This window comes from Pristis pectinata, chromosome 1 (assembly GCF_009764475.1).
Source record: "Pristis pectinata isolate sPriPec2 chromosome 1, sPriPec2.1.pri, whole genome shotgun sequence".
Taxonomy (NCBI): Eukaryota; Metazoa; Chordata; class Chondrichthyes; order Rhinopristiformes; family Pristidae; genus Pristis; species Pristis pectinata.
Window position 1 is genome coordinate 118911802 of NC_067405.1, and position 15786 is coordinate 118927587.

General features: G+C 39.0%; 1 protein-coding gene across 11 annotated transcripts in view; it reads right to left on the minus strand.

Annotated features, from left to right (window-relative positions):
* The window catches only part of klc1a (kinesin light chain 1a), a 74457-nt gene that overhangs the window by 27230 nt on the left and 31441 nt on the right, over positions 1–15786 (minus strand). For 10 of the 11 annotated variants that reach the window (XR_007958110.1, XM_052037822.1, XM_052037734.1 and 7 more), the window contains 6 exons: positions 15538–15711; positions 12274–12373; positions 11845–11897; positions 11080–11147; positions 8639–8747; positions 6884–7045 (listed from right to left, as the gene is read on the minus strand). Coding sequence is in view for 10 of the 11 variants with exons in the window: in XM_052037822.1 (XP_051893782.1) it covers positions 6884–7045; positions 8639–8747; positions 11080–11147; positions 11845–11897; positions 12274–12373; positions 15538–15711 (666 nt within the window). In the remaining variant the exon portion in view is untranslated. The remainder of the gene's footprint in view (positions 1–6883; positions 7046–8638; positions 8748–11079; positions 11148–11844; positions 11898–12273; positions 12374–15537; positions 15712–15786) is intronic. The other variant, XM_052037998.1, reaches the window with a different exon arrangement.

The following is a 15786-nucleotide window of genomic DNA, read 5'->3' on the forward strand; positions in this document are numbered from 1 at the left end:
CTTTTTTTTGCCTGCTTCCACCTATCACTATTTTCCTCTGTCTCCCAACTCCACCCCTCTCCCATCTGGTTCTATCTGCCCATCATCCTTCACCCATCCTCAGTACACCAGTCACCAACTGCCCTGTCTCACCAACCCCTCCCCCCACCCCCACCACAAAAGATGCTGCTCGACCCACTGAGTTCCTCCAGCAGATGGTTTGTTGCTCCAGATTCCAGTATCTGTTGTCTCTTGTATCTTCTCTGCTATTTGTAAAAGTTTTCTCCAACATAACCTTTGGAAGTCAGTGTTAGACTTCTGCAGCATAATCTTCAGAAATCACTGAAATGATGAGAACTAGGTACTTGCAAACAATTCCTGCTGTAAAACATCCTGAAAATGCAACTCCTTGTCATTATTTTGACAGGATTTTTAATCACAATTACTGTTGAGAAACCCCCATGACCTAAGGAATTATCTTTTGATGTCTGGATGGTAATTCCTTCATAACTATTTCAGGAAGCAAGAGATACTAAAATAACAAAAATATTGTTCTTGAAAAAAGTGTTGAATTTAATTTCCATCTCAAAATCACGGAGTATAATGTTTCTTCTTTCTTTTGTGCTCTGTAAAATGATGGTCAAATGTTTTTTTTAATTATTTCCTAATATTCTCTGCGAGAAACCTTCAGTGAGAGTTTGAGAGTCATCTTGACAATATCACTGTTTTTAGGTGATAGGACCAACACCAGAAGCAAGGGTAAAATTCATTCCAGAATTTTGTACCATAGAACAATACAGGCCCTTCAGCCCACCATGTTGTGCTGACCTACAAACCACTCCTAAGAGTATCTAACCCCTTCCTCCCACATATCCCTCTATCTTAAATTCCTCCATATGCTTATCTAACAATCTCTTGAACTTGCCCAACGTATCAGCCTCCACCACCACCCCCGGCAGCGCATTCCATGGACCAACCACTCTCTGGGTGAAAAACCTCCCTCTGACATCTCCCTTGAACTTCCCACCCATTGATGCCCTGGGAAAGAGGTGCTGGCTGTCCACTCTGTCTATTCCTCTTAATATCTTGTATGCCTCTATCATGTCTCCCCTCATCCTCCTCCTCTCCAATGAGTAAAGCCCTAGGTCCTTTAGTCTCTCCTCATAATCCGTACCCTCTAATCCAGGCAGCATCCTGGTAAATCTCCTCTGCACCCTCCCCAATGCCTCCACATCCTTCCTATAATGAGGCGACCAGAACTGGACACAGTACTCCAAGTATGGTCTAACCAGAGTTTTGTAGAGCTGCATCATTACTTCGTGGCTCTTAAAACTCGATCCCACGATTTATGAAAGCTAACATCCCATAAGCTTTCTTAACTACCCTATCCACCTGCGAGGCAACTTTCAGTGATCTGTGGATATGAACCCCCAGATCCCTCTGCTCCTCTACACTGCCCAGAATCCTGCCACTTACCTTGTATTCCGCCTTGGAGTTTGTCCTTCCAAAGTGTACCACCTCATACTTCTCCGGATTGAACTCCATCTGCCACTTGTCAGCCCAGCTCTGCATCCTATCAATATCCCTCTGTAAGCTTCGATAGCCCTCCACACTATCCACAGCACCACCGACCTTTGTGTCATCTGCAAACTTGCTAACCCACCCTTCCACCCCCTCATCCAAGTCATTAATAAATATCACAAAAAGTAGAGGTCCCAGAACCGATCCCTGCGGGACACCACTAGTCACAGCCCTCCAATCCAAATGCACTCCCTCCGCCACAACCCCCTGCTTTCCACAGGCGAGCCAATTCTGAATCCATATGGCCAAGCCTCCCTGGATCCCTTGGCCTCTGACCTTCTGAAGAAGCCTACCATGTGGAACCTTGTCAAATGCCTTACTAAAATCCACGTAGACCACATCTACTGAACTACCCTCATCAATCTTCCTGGTCATCTCCTCAAAGAACCCTATCAGGCTAGTGAGGCATGATCTTCCCTTCACAAATCCATGCTGGCTGTCCCTAATCAGTCCATGATTCTCTAAATGCTCACAGATCCTATCTCTAAGAATCCTTTCTAACAGCTTGCCCACCACAGACGTAATTCCCTGGACTATCCCTACTACCTTTTTTGAACAAGGGGACAACATTCGCCACCCTCCAATCCTCCGGTACCATCCCCACGGACAATGAGGACTCAAAGATCCTAACCAACAGTTCAGCAATCTCCTCTCTCACCTCACGAAGCAGCCTGGGGAATATTCCGTCAGGCCCCGGGGACTTATCTGTCCTAATATTTTCTAACAACTCCAACACATCTTCTCTCTTGATATCTACATACTCTAGAATATTACCCTTACTAACACTGTCCTCAGTGTCATCAAGACCCCTCTCCTTGGTGAATACTGAAGAGAAGTATTCATTGAGAACCTCACCCACCTCCACAGCTTCCAGGCACATCTTACCACCTTTGTCTTTAATTGGACCTACCTTTTCTCTAGCCATCCTTCTGCCCTTCACGTACGAGTAAAAAGCCTTGGGATTCTCCTTAACCCTACTTGCCAAAGCCTTTTTATGTCCCCTTCTCGCTCTCCTCAGCCCCTTAAGTTCCGTCCTCGCTACTCTATATTCCTCAGGAGCCCTGTCTGATCCTTGCTGCTTACACCTTACGTATGCTGCCTTCTTCTTCCTAACTAGTTGTTCCATCTCCCTTGTCACCCATGGTCCTTCCCCCTGCCGTTCCTTCTCTGCCCCACCAGGACAAATTTATCCCTAACATCCTGCAAGAGATCCCTGAACATCCACCACATCTCTATAGTACATTTCCCCTCAAAAATATCACCCCAATTTACACTCTCTAGTTCTCGTCTTATAGCCCCATAATTTGCCTTTCCCCAATTAAATATCTCCCTGTCCTCTTTGCTCCTATCCCTGTCCATGACAATTCTAAAGGTTATGGATCAATGGTCGCTGTCCCCCAAATGCTCACCCACCGATAGATCTGTCACCTGACCCAGTTCATTACCTAAAACTAGATCTAATATGGCATTTCCTCTAGTCGGCCTGTCAACATACTGTGACAGGAATCCGTCCTGGACACACTTAACAAACTCCGCCCCATCTAAACCTCTGGCACTAAGCAGGTGCCAATCAATATTTGAGAAGTTGAAGTCTCCCACTATAATAACCCTGTTATTTTCGCATCTTTCCAAAATCTGCCTCCCAATCTGCTCCTCAGTATCCCTACTGCTACTGGGGGGCCTGTAGAATACTCCCAGTAGAGTAACTGCTCCTTTCTTGTTCCTAACTTCCACCCATATTGACTCTAGAGAGGATCCTTCTACATTATCCACCCTTTCTGCCACTGTAATAGTGTCCCTGACCAGTATCGCCACCCCTCCTCCTCTCCTCCCCCCTTCCCTATCCCTTTTAAAACACTGAAAACCAGGAATATACAATATCCATTCCTGCCCTGATGCCAGCCATGTCTCTGTGATAGCCAGGATATCATAGTCCCATATACTCATCCAAGCTCTCAGTTCATCTCCCTTATTGCTGATGCTTCTTGCATTTAAGTCAATGCACTTTAGCGCATCCGTCTTACTACTTTTATAGCCTGTACTCTGCTTCTCCTTCCTCAAAGCCTCTCTACCTGTTAGATCTGACTTTTCCCCATCCCCTTCTTCCTCTGACCTACTCCTCCGGTTCCCATCCCCCTCGCAAACTAGTTTAAACCCTCCCAAACCACCCTAGCAAACCTGGCTGCAAGGATATGGGCCACCCTCAGGTTCGGGTGTAACCCGTCCTCTCTGTACAGGTCCCACCCTCCCCTGAAAAGATCCCAGATTTTTTAAAAACAAATAGAAGATCAAGTATATCACATTGCTGCTGACTATAAAACCTCGACCAGAAGTGACTATGATACAAATCCTTTAACCTGATTTATACAAGTAATCTGGTGAAGAATTTGAAAAATTCACAAATTAAAATATTGATTTTCGTTAACTCTTAAGGCAAAAATATAACAAAGAAATTAATTACAAGGTGTAACAATATAAACATTACTTTTACACAATTATAATAATTTAGCTAATTAGATAATTTTTTGAAAGAAATTACCAGAGTAACAAAATGAAAATCGGTAGTTCGTACACTGGTACAGTTATGCTTAAGACTAAACACTGAATTCTCTTAAATTCAAAAATATGCAAACCTAAAAGATGACAAAAAAAATGGAGCCAAGGAGAAAATGAATTACATCTTCAGAATTATGAAGATAGGTCAATTAATAATTTCTTGATTAAACTGGATTTTTTTTAATAAAACAATCTTGTTCTGAAAGACATTTCTAACTGCCAAAGTGGCAGTGAAAGGAAGAAATGACCCAGAAATAGTGTTGACTATAATATACACTTGAAAATACAAAAATACACATTAAAAAAAGGTGCTTTAAATTCATATTTACATAAAACTTACATCAAGCTGATTACATAATGAAAAAGTGAGCAAGCCAAATACAAGATAAATTAAGAGCTGTACAGTACACAGTACCAACAAAAGTACAAATTTACGAAAGATAAACCTCTAGTCTCTGGATTTCTTCCGGGAATTCAAAAAGGAGAAAGACAATAGTTAGTGAAAACATACTCTGACCATTTTTCATACCACTAAGATATTGGTTTCTTTCTCATCACAAGGCTCAGACTTGATACCCATCAGACATAATACCCCTCAAAAGCAGAATCCAAAGACAGCAGTTGATAATGTTATACACAAAAGAATACACTATTTGCTGCAACAAGGTAAATTTGAAGTACGTGAATATTTCATATTTGAGTATTTCCCAAATACAAAATTGCATTCAATTTTGTTATGCAAGGTGTATTTTATATTCTGTTTTACGGAAAGGAATATGGTATATCAAAAAGTTTTCCCGAGTAAAATAAGTATAGTTTTCAACTGCCAAGTTTTTTGGAGTGCACATTCCCTTAGTTTGGTATTTCATTTTATTTTCTTGTAAATATCCTGTTTACAAAATCTACATAACCGTGAACCCAAAATTATCCACCAAAATACCATTAATGAGAACTTCAAACCACAACGTATGGTCACATACAAGAAGTTTTGCAATTACCATGAGTTTTAAGATACCAAGCAGAGTAGATAAACAGAGGGATCCTTGAATGTTCTTGGACAGTAGAAAAAAGTGATTGAGGCAGCATAATAAATACTTGCCTTTATTGGGAGAGGACAGAAAATATGAAAACAGGGAGGTCCTGTTAGATTATTGATTCAGCCATAGCACTGTGTATAGTTCTGTTGGGTTGGGGTTGCTTTCTTTGGAACAAAGGAAGCCAAGGAGAAGTTTAATTGAATGCATAATATTATGAGAAGCTGTGAGAGGGTGAATCTCACTTCACAGAATGAATAATAATCAGGGGACACAGAATGAAGTCAGCTGTAGAAGGGGATCAAGAAAAAAGATTTTCAGAGTAATAGGTATCTGAAACTTGCTCTCTGGAAGTGTGGTGGCAGAAATACAGACTGAAGACACATAACCCACAATGCAATGGATCAAAAACTAGGAATTAATATTAACCTAGAGTCCATTTTTGATCGGCCGTGGACTTCTTGTGTGCCACCATTTCCTATGATTCTATCAGTTCATTAGCCAGAACAAATCTGCCACACCAAGTGGCATTTTTTCAAATTTATCTCTCAGAATTTCAAAGTATTCAAGCCAATTCAAAACAAATAGATAATATAATGCCCTCCCCTGAGAACCATCCACTGTTTAGCAATAGAGTGGCCAACCAAAGTATCCCCAGTGTCCTGTCAATCTGCTTTATACCTGGTCTCAAGAATGTACAAGTCAGAGCTCACTTATTTCTCTTCCAATTTATTCAGCATTCCAAAGGATCAATAATGGCACCTTCAACCTAAGGAACTATAGAGAAGGGCAAATATCCCATCCTATCTTTGGACTTGTATACTAACATACAGATTAAAATTGAATGAAAAAGTTTGTAAATCAAGACCTCAATCCAAAAGTGTTTTTTTTAAATTTCCTTTAACTTAGATTTCCACAGAATCATTTGAAGCAACTGGGATTAGTATAGATGGGTACTTGATGGCCAGCATGGACATGGTGGACAATAGGGCCTGTTTCTATGCCGTAGGACCTTATTGCTCTAAATGGCATTTTTAGGAGATGAAAAAGAATTTAAATGTTTAGTTTGTATTAATTACAATAGATAAATCTTATTGTAATCGTATTTGCAAGTTGAAATCTTTTGAAGTGAAGAACCTTTTTGCAAATAGTCACTGAACAGTAAACTAACCCACTCAAATTAATTTATAAATGCTTTAAGTGCAAATCCAGGAGTTTATATCTTTTGATAATGTTTAATGTTATAAGTACGCATGAAATTATTAACATTATACTTCAAAAGGAATTGTGCCATAGTAACTATTTGGATCAGATTTAATAAGCAATTTAAAACAAAAGACTGCATTCAGAAAGATATTTTAAACTATTAGGATTAATATCTCCAAATTATTTACAGCTATAGTTTCTATCATATCTCAAAACCTCATTGATACAAATCTGCATGGTCAATTGGCAACATTTTTTATCTGCTAGGATATTCAAATCAAACAGCTAAAAATTTCCGGATTCTGAATTTCGAGATGTGAAAATGACTCTGCTTCCACAATCCTTTAAGGAAGAGGGCTCCAAAGACTAAAAACTCATGAAATATGAATCCAATTTTCTTTACACAAGAGCATTGCTAATTTAACCACAAAGGATTTATAGTTATCTTAAAAGAAAACTTTTATTTTTGCCCTTTGACTAATGTACCAATGTTTCACCTAGATTTGTGGACTGTGTACTGTACTTACCCCATTCCACTCTACGCCCATACTCACTTCCTCGCCACCATCAGGACCACTCTCATATTTTACCACATCTACATTTAGACTTTCACGGCTTCTTCTTTTCTCTATACTTTCAGGATCATTAAGTACTTCAGCTACTCTTTGTTTATGGATATTATCAAGACCCTGTGGAACAAAGGTATTCATTTTATTTGAATTACTTTTATAATAATGATATTAAATTGCAAGTAACTGACATTCTGTAAAGAAACCATAAATAAAACTTTAATGTAAATATACTACAAAATTGCGCAAAAATACATGGAACTTAATTCTGTGTAACACAAAGAAAGAAACCTTTGCAATTAAAATAATGCCTTTCATGACTTCTGGGAAACTTGATGCTTTACGCCCAATAAATATGCATAATATAGTTGGAGGAAATTCAGTGGACTCCCACAAATAACAGTGTGATAGTGACCATATAATCAGTTCTAGTGATATTGACTGAGGGATAAATATTATACACAGCACAGGGGAAAATTCCCTGCAATTGTTCAGAATGGTTCCACATATCCTTACAAGCACATAATGAAAGATTGTTCATTATAATTGAAAGATGGACCTCTGACAAGGGAACATCCTCAGAATTGCACTGGTACCTCAGCCTAGATTTAGTACTCAGGTCTTGAACCCATAGCACTTTGGTTTAGAAGTGGCAATGCTATCAACTGAACCCAGCTGATTAGGCCACAGCTAGAATACTGTTTGCCACACTATGGGAAGGAATGATTGCAATGGAGAAGATACAGAGGATATTCACCAAGATATTGCCTGGGATGGAATGTTTCAGTTATGGGAAGAGACTGGATGGGCTGAATTTGTTTTCCCTGGAGCAAAGGCTGATAGAGGTATACAAAATTACGAGGGCATAATTTGGATGGAATCGGGAATGCACTGCTTGAGTGAGTGGAGGAGGCAGGTACATAGAGCATAGAACAGTGCAGCACAGGGACAGGCCCTTTGGCCCACAATGTCTGTGCTGAACACAATGCCAAATTAATTCAATTCTCTTCTGCCCGTACATGATCCATATCCCTCCAACCCCTGTATATTTGTGTGTCTATCTAACAGCCTCAAACGCCACTATCACATCTGCTTCCACCATTAACCCTGGCAGCTTGTTCCAGGCATTTACTACTCTTGCCCTGCACATCTTCTTTAAACTTTCCCTTTCACCTCAAATGCATGCCCTCTAGAATTAGATATTTCTACCCTGGGAAAGTGATTCTGACCATCTATCCTATCTATTCCTCTCATAATTTTATAAACTTCTATCAGGTCTCCCCTCAGCCTCTGACACTCCTGAGGAAACAATCCAAGTTTGTCCAACCTCTCCTTACAGCTCATACCCTCTAATCCAGGCAGCATCCTGGTAAACCTCTTCTGAACCCTTTCCAAAGCCTCCTCATCCTTCCTGTAATGGAGAGATCAGAACTGCAGATAATACTCTAAGTGTGACCTAATCAAATACTTTCACAACATTTAAGTATCTAGCATTGAACTGCCAAGACATAGAAAGACTATTGACATGGTGGGCTGAAGGTGCTCTTTCTGTGCTGTACAATGCCACAACTCTCTGATTCAAGTACCATTGTTCCTCTTAAAATGCACAAAAAGTGTAACTCCTCATTCTGACCTGAAATTCTCTACACGTTGACTCCGTTCTGCAATGAAAGCAGTGAACATGAAATATACTGCCTACATGATGAAACTTACTTGTTTACGAGATCTCAGAGCCGCTTCTTCCAGTGTTTCAGCTGCTTCAAACTTGCCCTGACGTTTATAAAGAGCCCCAAGATTCTTCAATGTTGTCGTCACTGTTGGGCTTTTTTGGGGAATAAAGGGAAATGAACAAATTAAGGCTTTCAAACAAAAGTATTCACATCTGAAAGGTTGAGTATTTTGCCATTTTGATACCTTTTACAGATATTATACCAAGTGAAACAGAGTTCAACATATCTGTGATGATTAAAATAGCTATAAAATTTATTTTCAGATTCATAGGGAATAATAGAATCATGTAGCATGGAAACAGGCCATTCAGCCCAATTCATCTATGCTGAACAGAAGGCTCCCTTCTATATTAATCCCATCGCCCAACACTTGGTCTATTTCTCTCTATGCCTAAGCAATTTAAAGTCTTCATCTAGATACTTTTTAAATGCTATCAGAACCAGCTTCAACCACTCTCTCAGGCAATGTATTCCAGATACTTACCACTCTTTGGATGAAGAAGGTTCCCCTCATATCCCCTCTGAATCTCTTCCACCTTACCTAAATTTCCTGCAGTCTACCCTATCTATAACCCTCATAATTTCATATACCTCAATCATGTCCCCCTTTAATCTCCTCTGCTCCAGGTAGAGAAGAGCAAGCTTCTCCAGTCTCTCCTCATAACTGAACTAATTCATCCCAGTCAACATCCTGGTAAATCTCCTTCGCACCCTCTCCAGTGCTATCACATCCTTCCTACACCTTGGTGACCAAAACTGCATGCAGTACTCTAGCTGAGGTCTGACTAAGGTTTTATAAAGTTGGAGCATAATCCTCCCTACTTCTGTATTCAATGACCCGACTAATGAAGGCCAGTATCCCAAATGCCTTCCTAACCAAGATGTCTCAATGAATTACCACCTTCAAGGACCTATGGACTAGTTATCCGAGGTCCCTCTGTTCCTCAATACTCCCCAAGATCCTACCATTCATAGTTTATGTCCAATACCACCATGAATACTCCTTCTCTACTTAGAGTGGTCATGGATTAGAAGTTTTGAGCATATCCTTGAATCTTTTCCTATCTTCCTCAATCTGCTTGCATAGAGCATTTCAGGAGTCTGGTGTAGGTCTGCTCAATGTAGACAGTTGAGAGTAACTAGGGCTTCAATATAGGACACATTGGCCTGGGAGAGGACATGAACATTGATCTGCTAATCATTCCAGTGAACTTGGAGAATTCTTAAGAGTCAGCAATAGAGGGTATTGGTAGGTTAATTGGTTACTGTATATTGTCCCTGGTGTAGCTGGGTTGCGGGAGAATCGTGGTTTGTTGATGGATGTGTGGGAGAGAATAGATTAAGGGGAAATAAGCATGCAACTGAGACTGATGGGAATGCTTTGATTGACTGAAAGACCTCCTTCTATGTCATAAAGTCATACAGTACAGGCCATGTTGTATTACATTTAAAATCATTACAAAATTACTGGTTTGATATGCCTAAGTTTAAATGCATATTCACAGTGTATCGGCATTCTTTTGCAATTTCAGCTCTCAAACCAGAATTTGCATATTACACAGGAGTCATCCTTACTGTGTCATGGTAGATACTGTCAAACTGTATGTTGTATTCTAACTATAGTAGCTAATTTAAATGTAAATAACTTTATTTTTTTATAATGTTCTAAAATAGGCTACGTATCATCTTAGAACAGAAGTATAAATTTCGTAAGCTAGAGATGTGTTAATTCCTTTAAAAGAATGTGTTAGAATTTTGCCTCTTTTTTGACAGCATCCCAGCTATCTAAATATGCATTAAAGTACAAATACGTAAATTATGTAGAGGTGGAGATGGAAGGAGGTTACATTCTATGAACACTTGAATGCTCTTATTAGAATCCTAATAGGGACCAAGCAGAACTGAAAGAAATTATTGCTCTACTTATTTATTCTGAATACAGGCAGTCCCTAGGTTACGAGGGGTTCCATTCCTGAGAACTGTTTATAACCCAAACCGTTTGCAAGTTGGAAATGAACAAAAACAACGTGTGGGAGAGGATCACAGAAAAAGTGAGCAGGCACGGAAGAGTGGTCACCAGTTGGCCTCTCCGACTCAGTAAGTGAGCAAGAGTCTGCTTAGTGCTCCACGCGACTCACTGGGGGAGGGAAAGAAGAGTTGGGGAGAGAAGGTACGCAGAAATGTTCTGTTCCCACCCAGCAGAAGATGCCTGCAGCCCTGCAGCAGCCAGCAAACCCATCCCCGTCCATCATGCTGGTCTCCCAAACACTGGTTCATATGCACAGGGTGTCTATAAGTCGGACATCTGTAACCTGGGGAGGAACTGTATTCAGAACTCCACGTTAAGAGAGTATACAGCCTCAGGATAAGAAATAACACTATTCTGTTGACAATAACCTCCTTAATAAAAATACGAAAATATACCTGTCAACTTTGCATGCCTTGTACCAGCCTCCATACTCGCCAAATGTGGTGCCATCTTTAGGTTTCCCCTAAACAGAGTACAATAATCTAGTATGTGCAGTGTGTGGCTGGCTTGTATACAAAACAATCAATAAAAAGACAGTAGAGAAAATTAAGTCTCAACAGTAACAATATGAAAAGTTTTACATGATGCACCATAAAAGGTAAAAATGAAATCTCTCAAACCTCTATTCCATAGAATTAAATGCCTCAACAGCTTTGACAGAAGTTTAACCTATGAACCCAGTTTCCCTTTTTGTCAAAGGCTGTCCAGGATGTTCCAGACACAGACCCTCAGCACTACACTGCCTGAGGCATGGTTGCTGCTGAGACTTTACCACCCAACTTGCGTGGAACCTTAGCAACATCAACCCTCTTTAACTGGACCAGGTGAGTACAGGGGCAATACACATCAACTCTGATGTCAGGCTGGGACTAGCAAGATCCAACCTGATACATACAAGTTGAATTAGGTTAACTGAATTACTTCAGTGCAGACTGTCCAAGAGTATCAATTTGTAGTCTAAAAAGCTAGTCAGATATCCATTTTCTAGATTCAATATGGGGAAAAAAAAGATTCTAAATTATTTTATCAATATGGAAAAATCATACACAACATCCACACATGTTCAACATTTTTTTTAAATAATCAATTTTATCATGTTTAAACTGACTGAAATATTTTCATACAAACCACTGAAAACAATGACAAAGTTTTACTATTACCTTGCACTGTTCCTCTCTTTCTTCAGCATGCATCCAAATAGGTTTATTTTCATCTTGGAAAAAATAGAAAGAAATCACAAATTGTAGTGGTTTATTCCCCCCACATTTGAATCATTTCACCTTTCATAATCCTTAGAAATATTTCAGAAGTAAAGATTAATTTGATTGAAAAAGCAGGAAAAGATGTGCAATACAAATGCAAAAAAGCTACAATTCAGGAACAGCAGAAGGTAGCATCTATTTGTTTTATACCATAATTTATTTATTCATTATTGCCTGTTAGCCTGAAAACCTGTTTATTAATTCCTCTAAACCGAAGAGGGAAATAAGAAAGCAAAATTCATACACCTTGGTTATGCTGACTGTTTTAGTTGAAATTAATAAAATTCTGCTCATCAAAATGAAAGATCCCTATAATCATCCACTCACCATCCACACAACCAAATTCCCTTTCATGAGCACGCGTGAGAATCTCTTTGTATAATGTCTCTGCTTGCTTGAACTTTCCTTGCTTCAGGTAGCAAGATGCCTAGAAACGCAGAAAACACAGTAAATGTAAGATTTTTTAAAAATTGAAGCTGCAACACATTAAATCACTAAATTGCCATCAATTGGCTAAACACGTTGGCTTTCTTTGGTGCAATTGCTAGAGAGATGTTGAGCGAAGTCAGAATAAATCAAAGGAGAAAATTAGTACAAGAAAGCAAGCCAGTTATATTATTTTCATACACCTCCAATACCTTGTTATTCTATATTAAGTATTCCACAAAACGACTATAATTTGATACCCAACTTAAATGAAAGCATTCTGGCTCTCTGCATAATGTCTTCTTTGGATATTCTTTCAACTACGTTTCAGGCCTCAAATGGTATGTGCACCGACCAATATCAAAGTCAATGTAACTACTCCAGTACACAAAACTACTCAGGACATTACAGCACAGAAACAAGCCATTTGGCCATTAAGTTGATGCTGGTGTTTATGATCTGATGTCTCATCCGCAGTTTCAACATCTTGTCCTATTTCTTTCTCTTTCATGTACTTATCTAATATCTCATTGAATGCAATGAAGCCAAGTGTCTTAACTGCCCCAATTGGTAATGAACTCCAGATTCTTATCACCTTCCAAATGCTGTTGTTCCTTACCTGGCTTATATTTATGACCTTTATTTTTACTTTTGATAGAGTCTGAAACTAACTTCTCCCCACATTGACTCAATAAAGTTCCTTCATAATTTTAAAGACATATAAGGTCACGTCTCAATTTTGACTTTTCTAGAGAAAGGGATCTCCGCCTGTTCAGTTTTTCTCATTCACCCTGCTCTCTTATTTCCATTATTATACATTTCCTCTTTCTTATATGGACTTCTGACCTGTGCACAATACTCCAAGTATGGACTAATCAAGTCTCCACAAGTTTAATATACTGTATATCATGTTTTTGAATTTTAGAAAAAAAAATTAGAAATAAGTTGATATTGGTGCATATTTATAGCTTTGTAAACTGTATTTATCTTTTCAACTATGTAGGAATTTATTGGTTTTTGCTGTTACACTATTTAGGGTTTTACTTTCCACCATAGATTCATTTTTCCTCCTGTCAAAATGCATCACTTTGTAATAACCTATTAAAATTAATTTACCATTTACAAAATTAATCCAGCGACCAAACTGAGCTAGCTGAGGGCAGCTACTCCAAAGGGAACAGTCATAATCAGCCACTCCTAGATAAGTCCTGGACTTGTTCAGTCTGTATGTTTTTCGTGACAGATGCTTTCAACTAATAGTTTAAAGTTTTGCCATTAGTTTAAAATTTAAACTAAAATTTTAATGGATTTTAAATCTCTTGGAATGTCAGAGATATTTAAAAACTGTTTAAAAGTCTTGCCAGTCTTTGACAGAAGGCAAGATTTCATTCCTAAACTTGTCTCCTGCCTTAGGCCATTAAGGCTTTTGGACGTGGGGTCTCAGCAGTACGATGCTAGAGTTGTACTTGCCACTGAGGCCTCCCTGTGTTTCTTGGGAACAGTGGGCTTCAGGGCCACTGGGGGGTTCATGGGGATTCAGGGCCATCAAGTATCAAGTCAAATCCAACTCAATTCAGCCCAGAATTCATTAATGTCATTTTGTACATTGTTACAACCTTACTTAGTGTCAACTCTGCACTCCAATCACCCACACTGTTTATAATTTCACATACAGGTTTTCTTTCTTCCATGGTACATGGGTATAGCTGGCAAGGTCAGAATTTAATGTACATCCCTAACCCTACCCCGAACTCTGGGAAATCTGTTCAGGAATCCTCATTTTGAATAGATTTTACATGGCTGTGAGAATGGCAAGAATAAGCAATTTTTTAAAAAAATATTTGTTTGCTATAATGTTCTCAACAATTTATGTATGATTTTAGGTGATCTAATTTTAATCACAAGTTTTTCAATAATTTAATTAAAATAATTTAATTTTAACTTTTAAGTGCTTTAAAGAGAGACATTCACAAGCCTTGAAAATAACTTGACAACACTGACAGAAGCCACATAGCCATTTCGCTTTTGTACATATGCCTAATTTAACAAAAAACAATTTAACCATAACCTATACAGATATACACATACTTCCCTATCAAAACCTACAAACAACTCTGCTTCAATCTTCATACGAGAGAAAAAAATTCTTCTAATTTCTCCATTTTATCCTTGGCGATGATCTTAAATAAATATCAATTCAGCACGTGGTGAAAATGTTTTTCATCAGTTCATCTCAAAGATACTTCATTGCAATGAATGTTCTTTCAGATCTCGGCACATTCTTTGCTCTAATTCCTTTAGTTTCTCTTCACTAGTCTAGTGATTACTGCTGTGTGTATCTTCCCAGTGAACCTCTCTATTCTCCCAGTTGACTTTCTTGGTGCTTTTTTTTGTTTACAAATAACTAAGTCAGATGATCACATATTCAAACACCAAGCAATAGAGCCTGGAGCAACAACCTCAGTGTAGTACTAAAAGTATTGCATGGTTGAAGGTGGCATCTTTCAGATGAGATGATAAAACCATCTGCTATAGTAGTCACATGAAAAAAGTCTCATGGCACTACTGAAACAGTTTTTCTGCTGTCCTGGATAACCACTTGCCTGCAGCAATAGTTTATCTGACCATTTATCGTACTGTACTTTGTAGAATTCTGTGTGTTACAATAGATCTGCGTGTCAGGACCATAACCACAACTTGAACATAATTAGCTGATTCCAAAATATCGTGAAGTCGTGAAAGTCACAATATAAATCCAAGTTCTTGAGAGGTTGAGGGATTCAATGGGGCTTGTTGTGTATGAAGCTCAAGGGGAAAAACAGAAATCAAGAATGATAACGAGTGGATAAGATGGGATATTACAAAGATAGGGAGGGGTAGAATTGAATAAAGATTTTGAACCAAATTCTCAGAATTAAGATAAGGGCTTTGAGTTCAGTTGATGAACAATCTCTTAAAAACAAGATGACATGTTGTCATTGCAACAAGTGATCTCTGCTTTTCATATGGAACAGTTTATTATGATCATGTAGTCTTTTTTTTAAGAAGTCTGCGCAATCCACTTCGGCAGGGCCCACCAAGGTGCCGCCCTCGGACAGTAAAGCCAAACAAGGTAGGAGCACCCAGGCCCCTCCCTCCCAGTGCAGGCCCATCATATAGTCTTACCAAATTATTTTTTGTCTTTGCCACATTTGGATCATCAGGCCCAAGTTTGGTTTGGTAAATCTCCAAGGCTCGCTCATAGTAATACTCTACTTCTTCATACTTTCCTTGGTTCTGGCACAATAGTGCCAAATTATTTAGTTGTTTGGCCACATCAGGATGATCCCTGCCCAGCACCTGAAGCAAGCAGAAAAGACATTTGAAATTCCTGCACGGTTTCTGAAACATTCACCAACATTATTTCTCAATGAA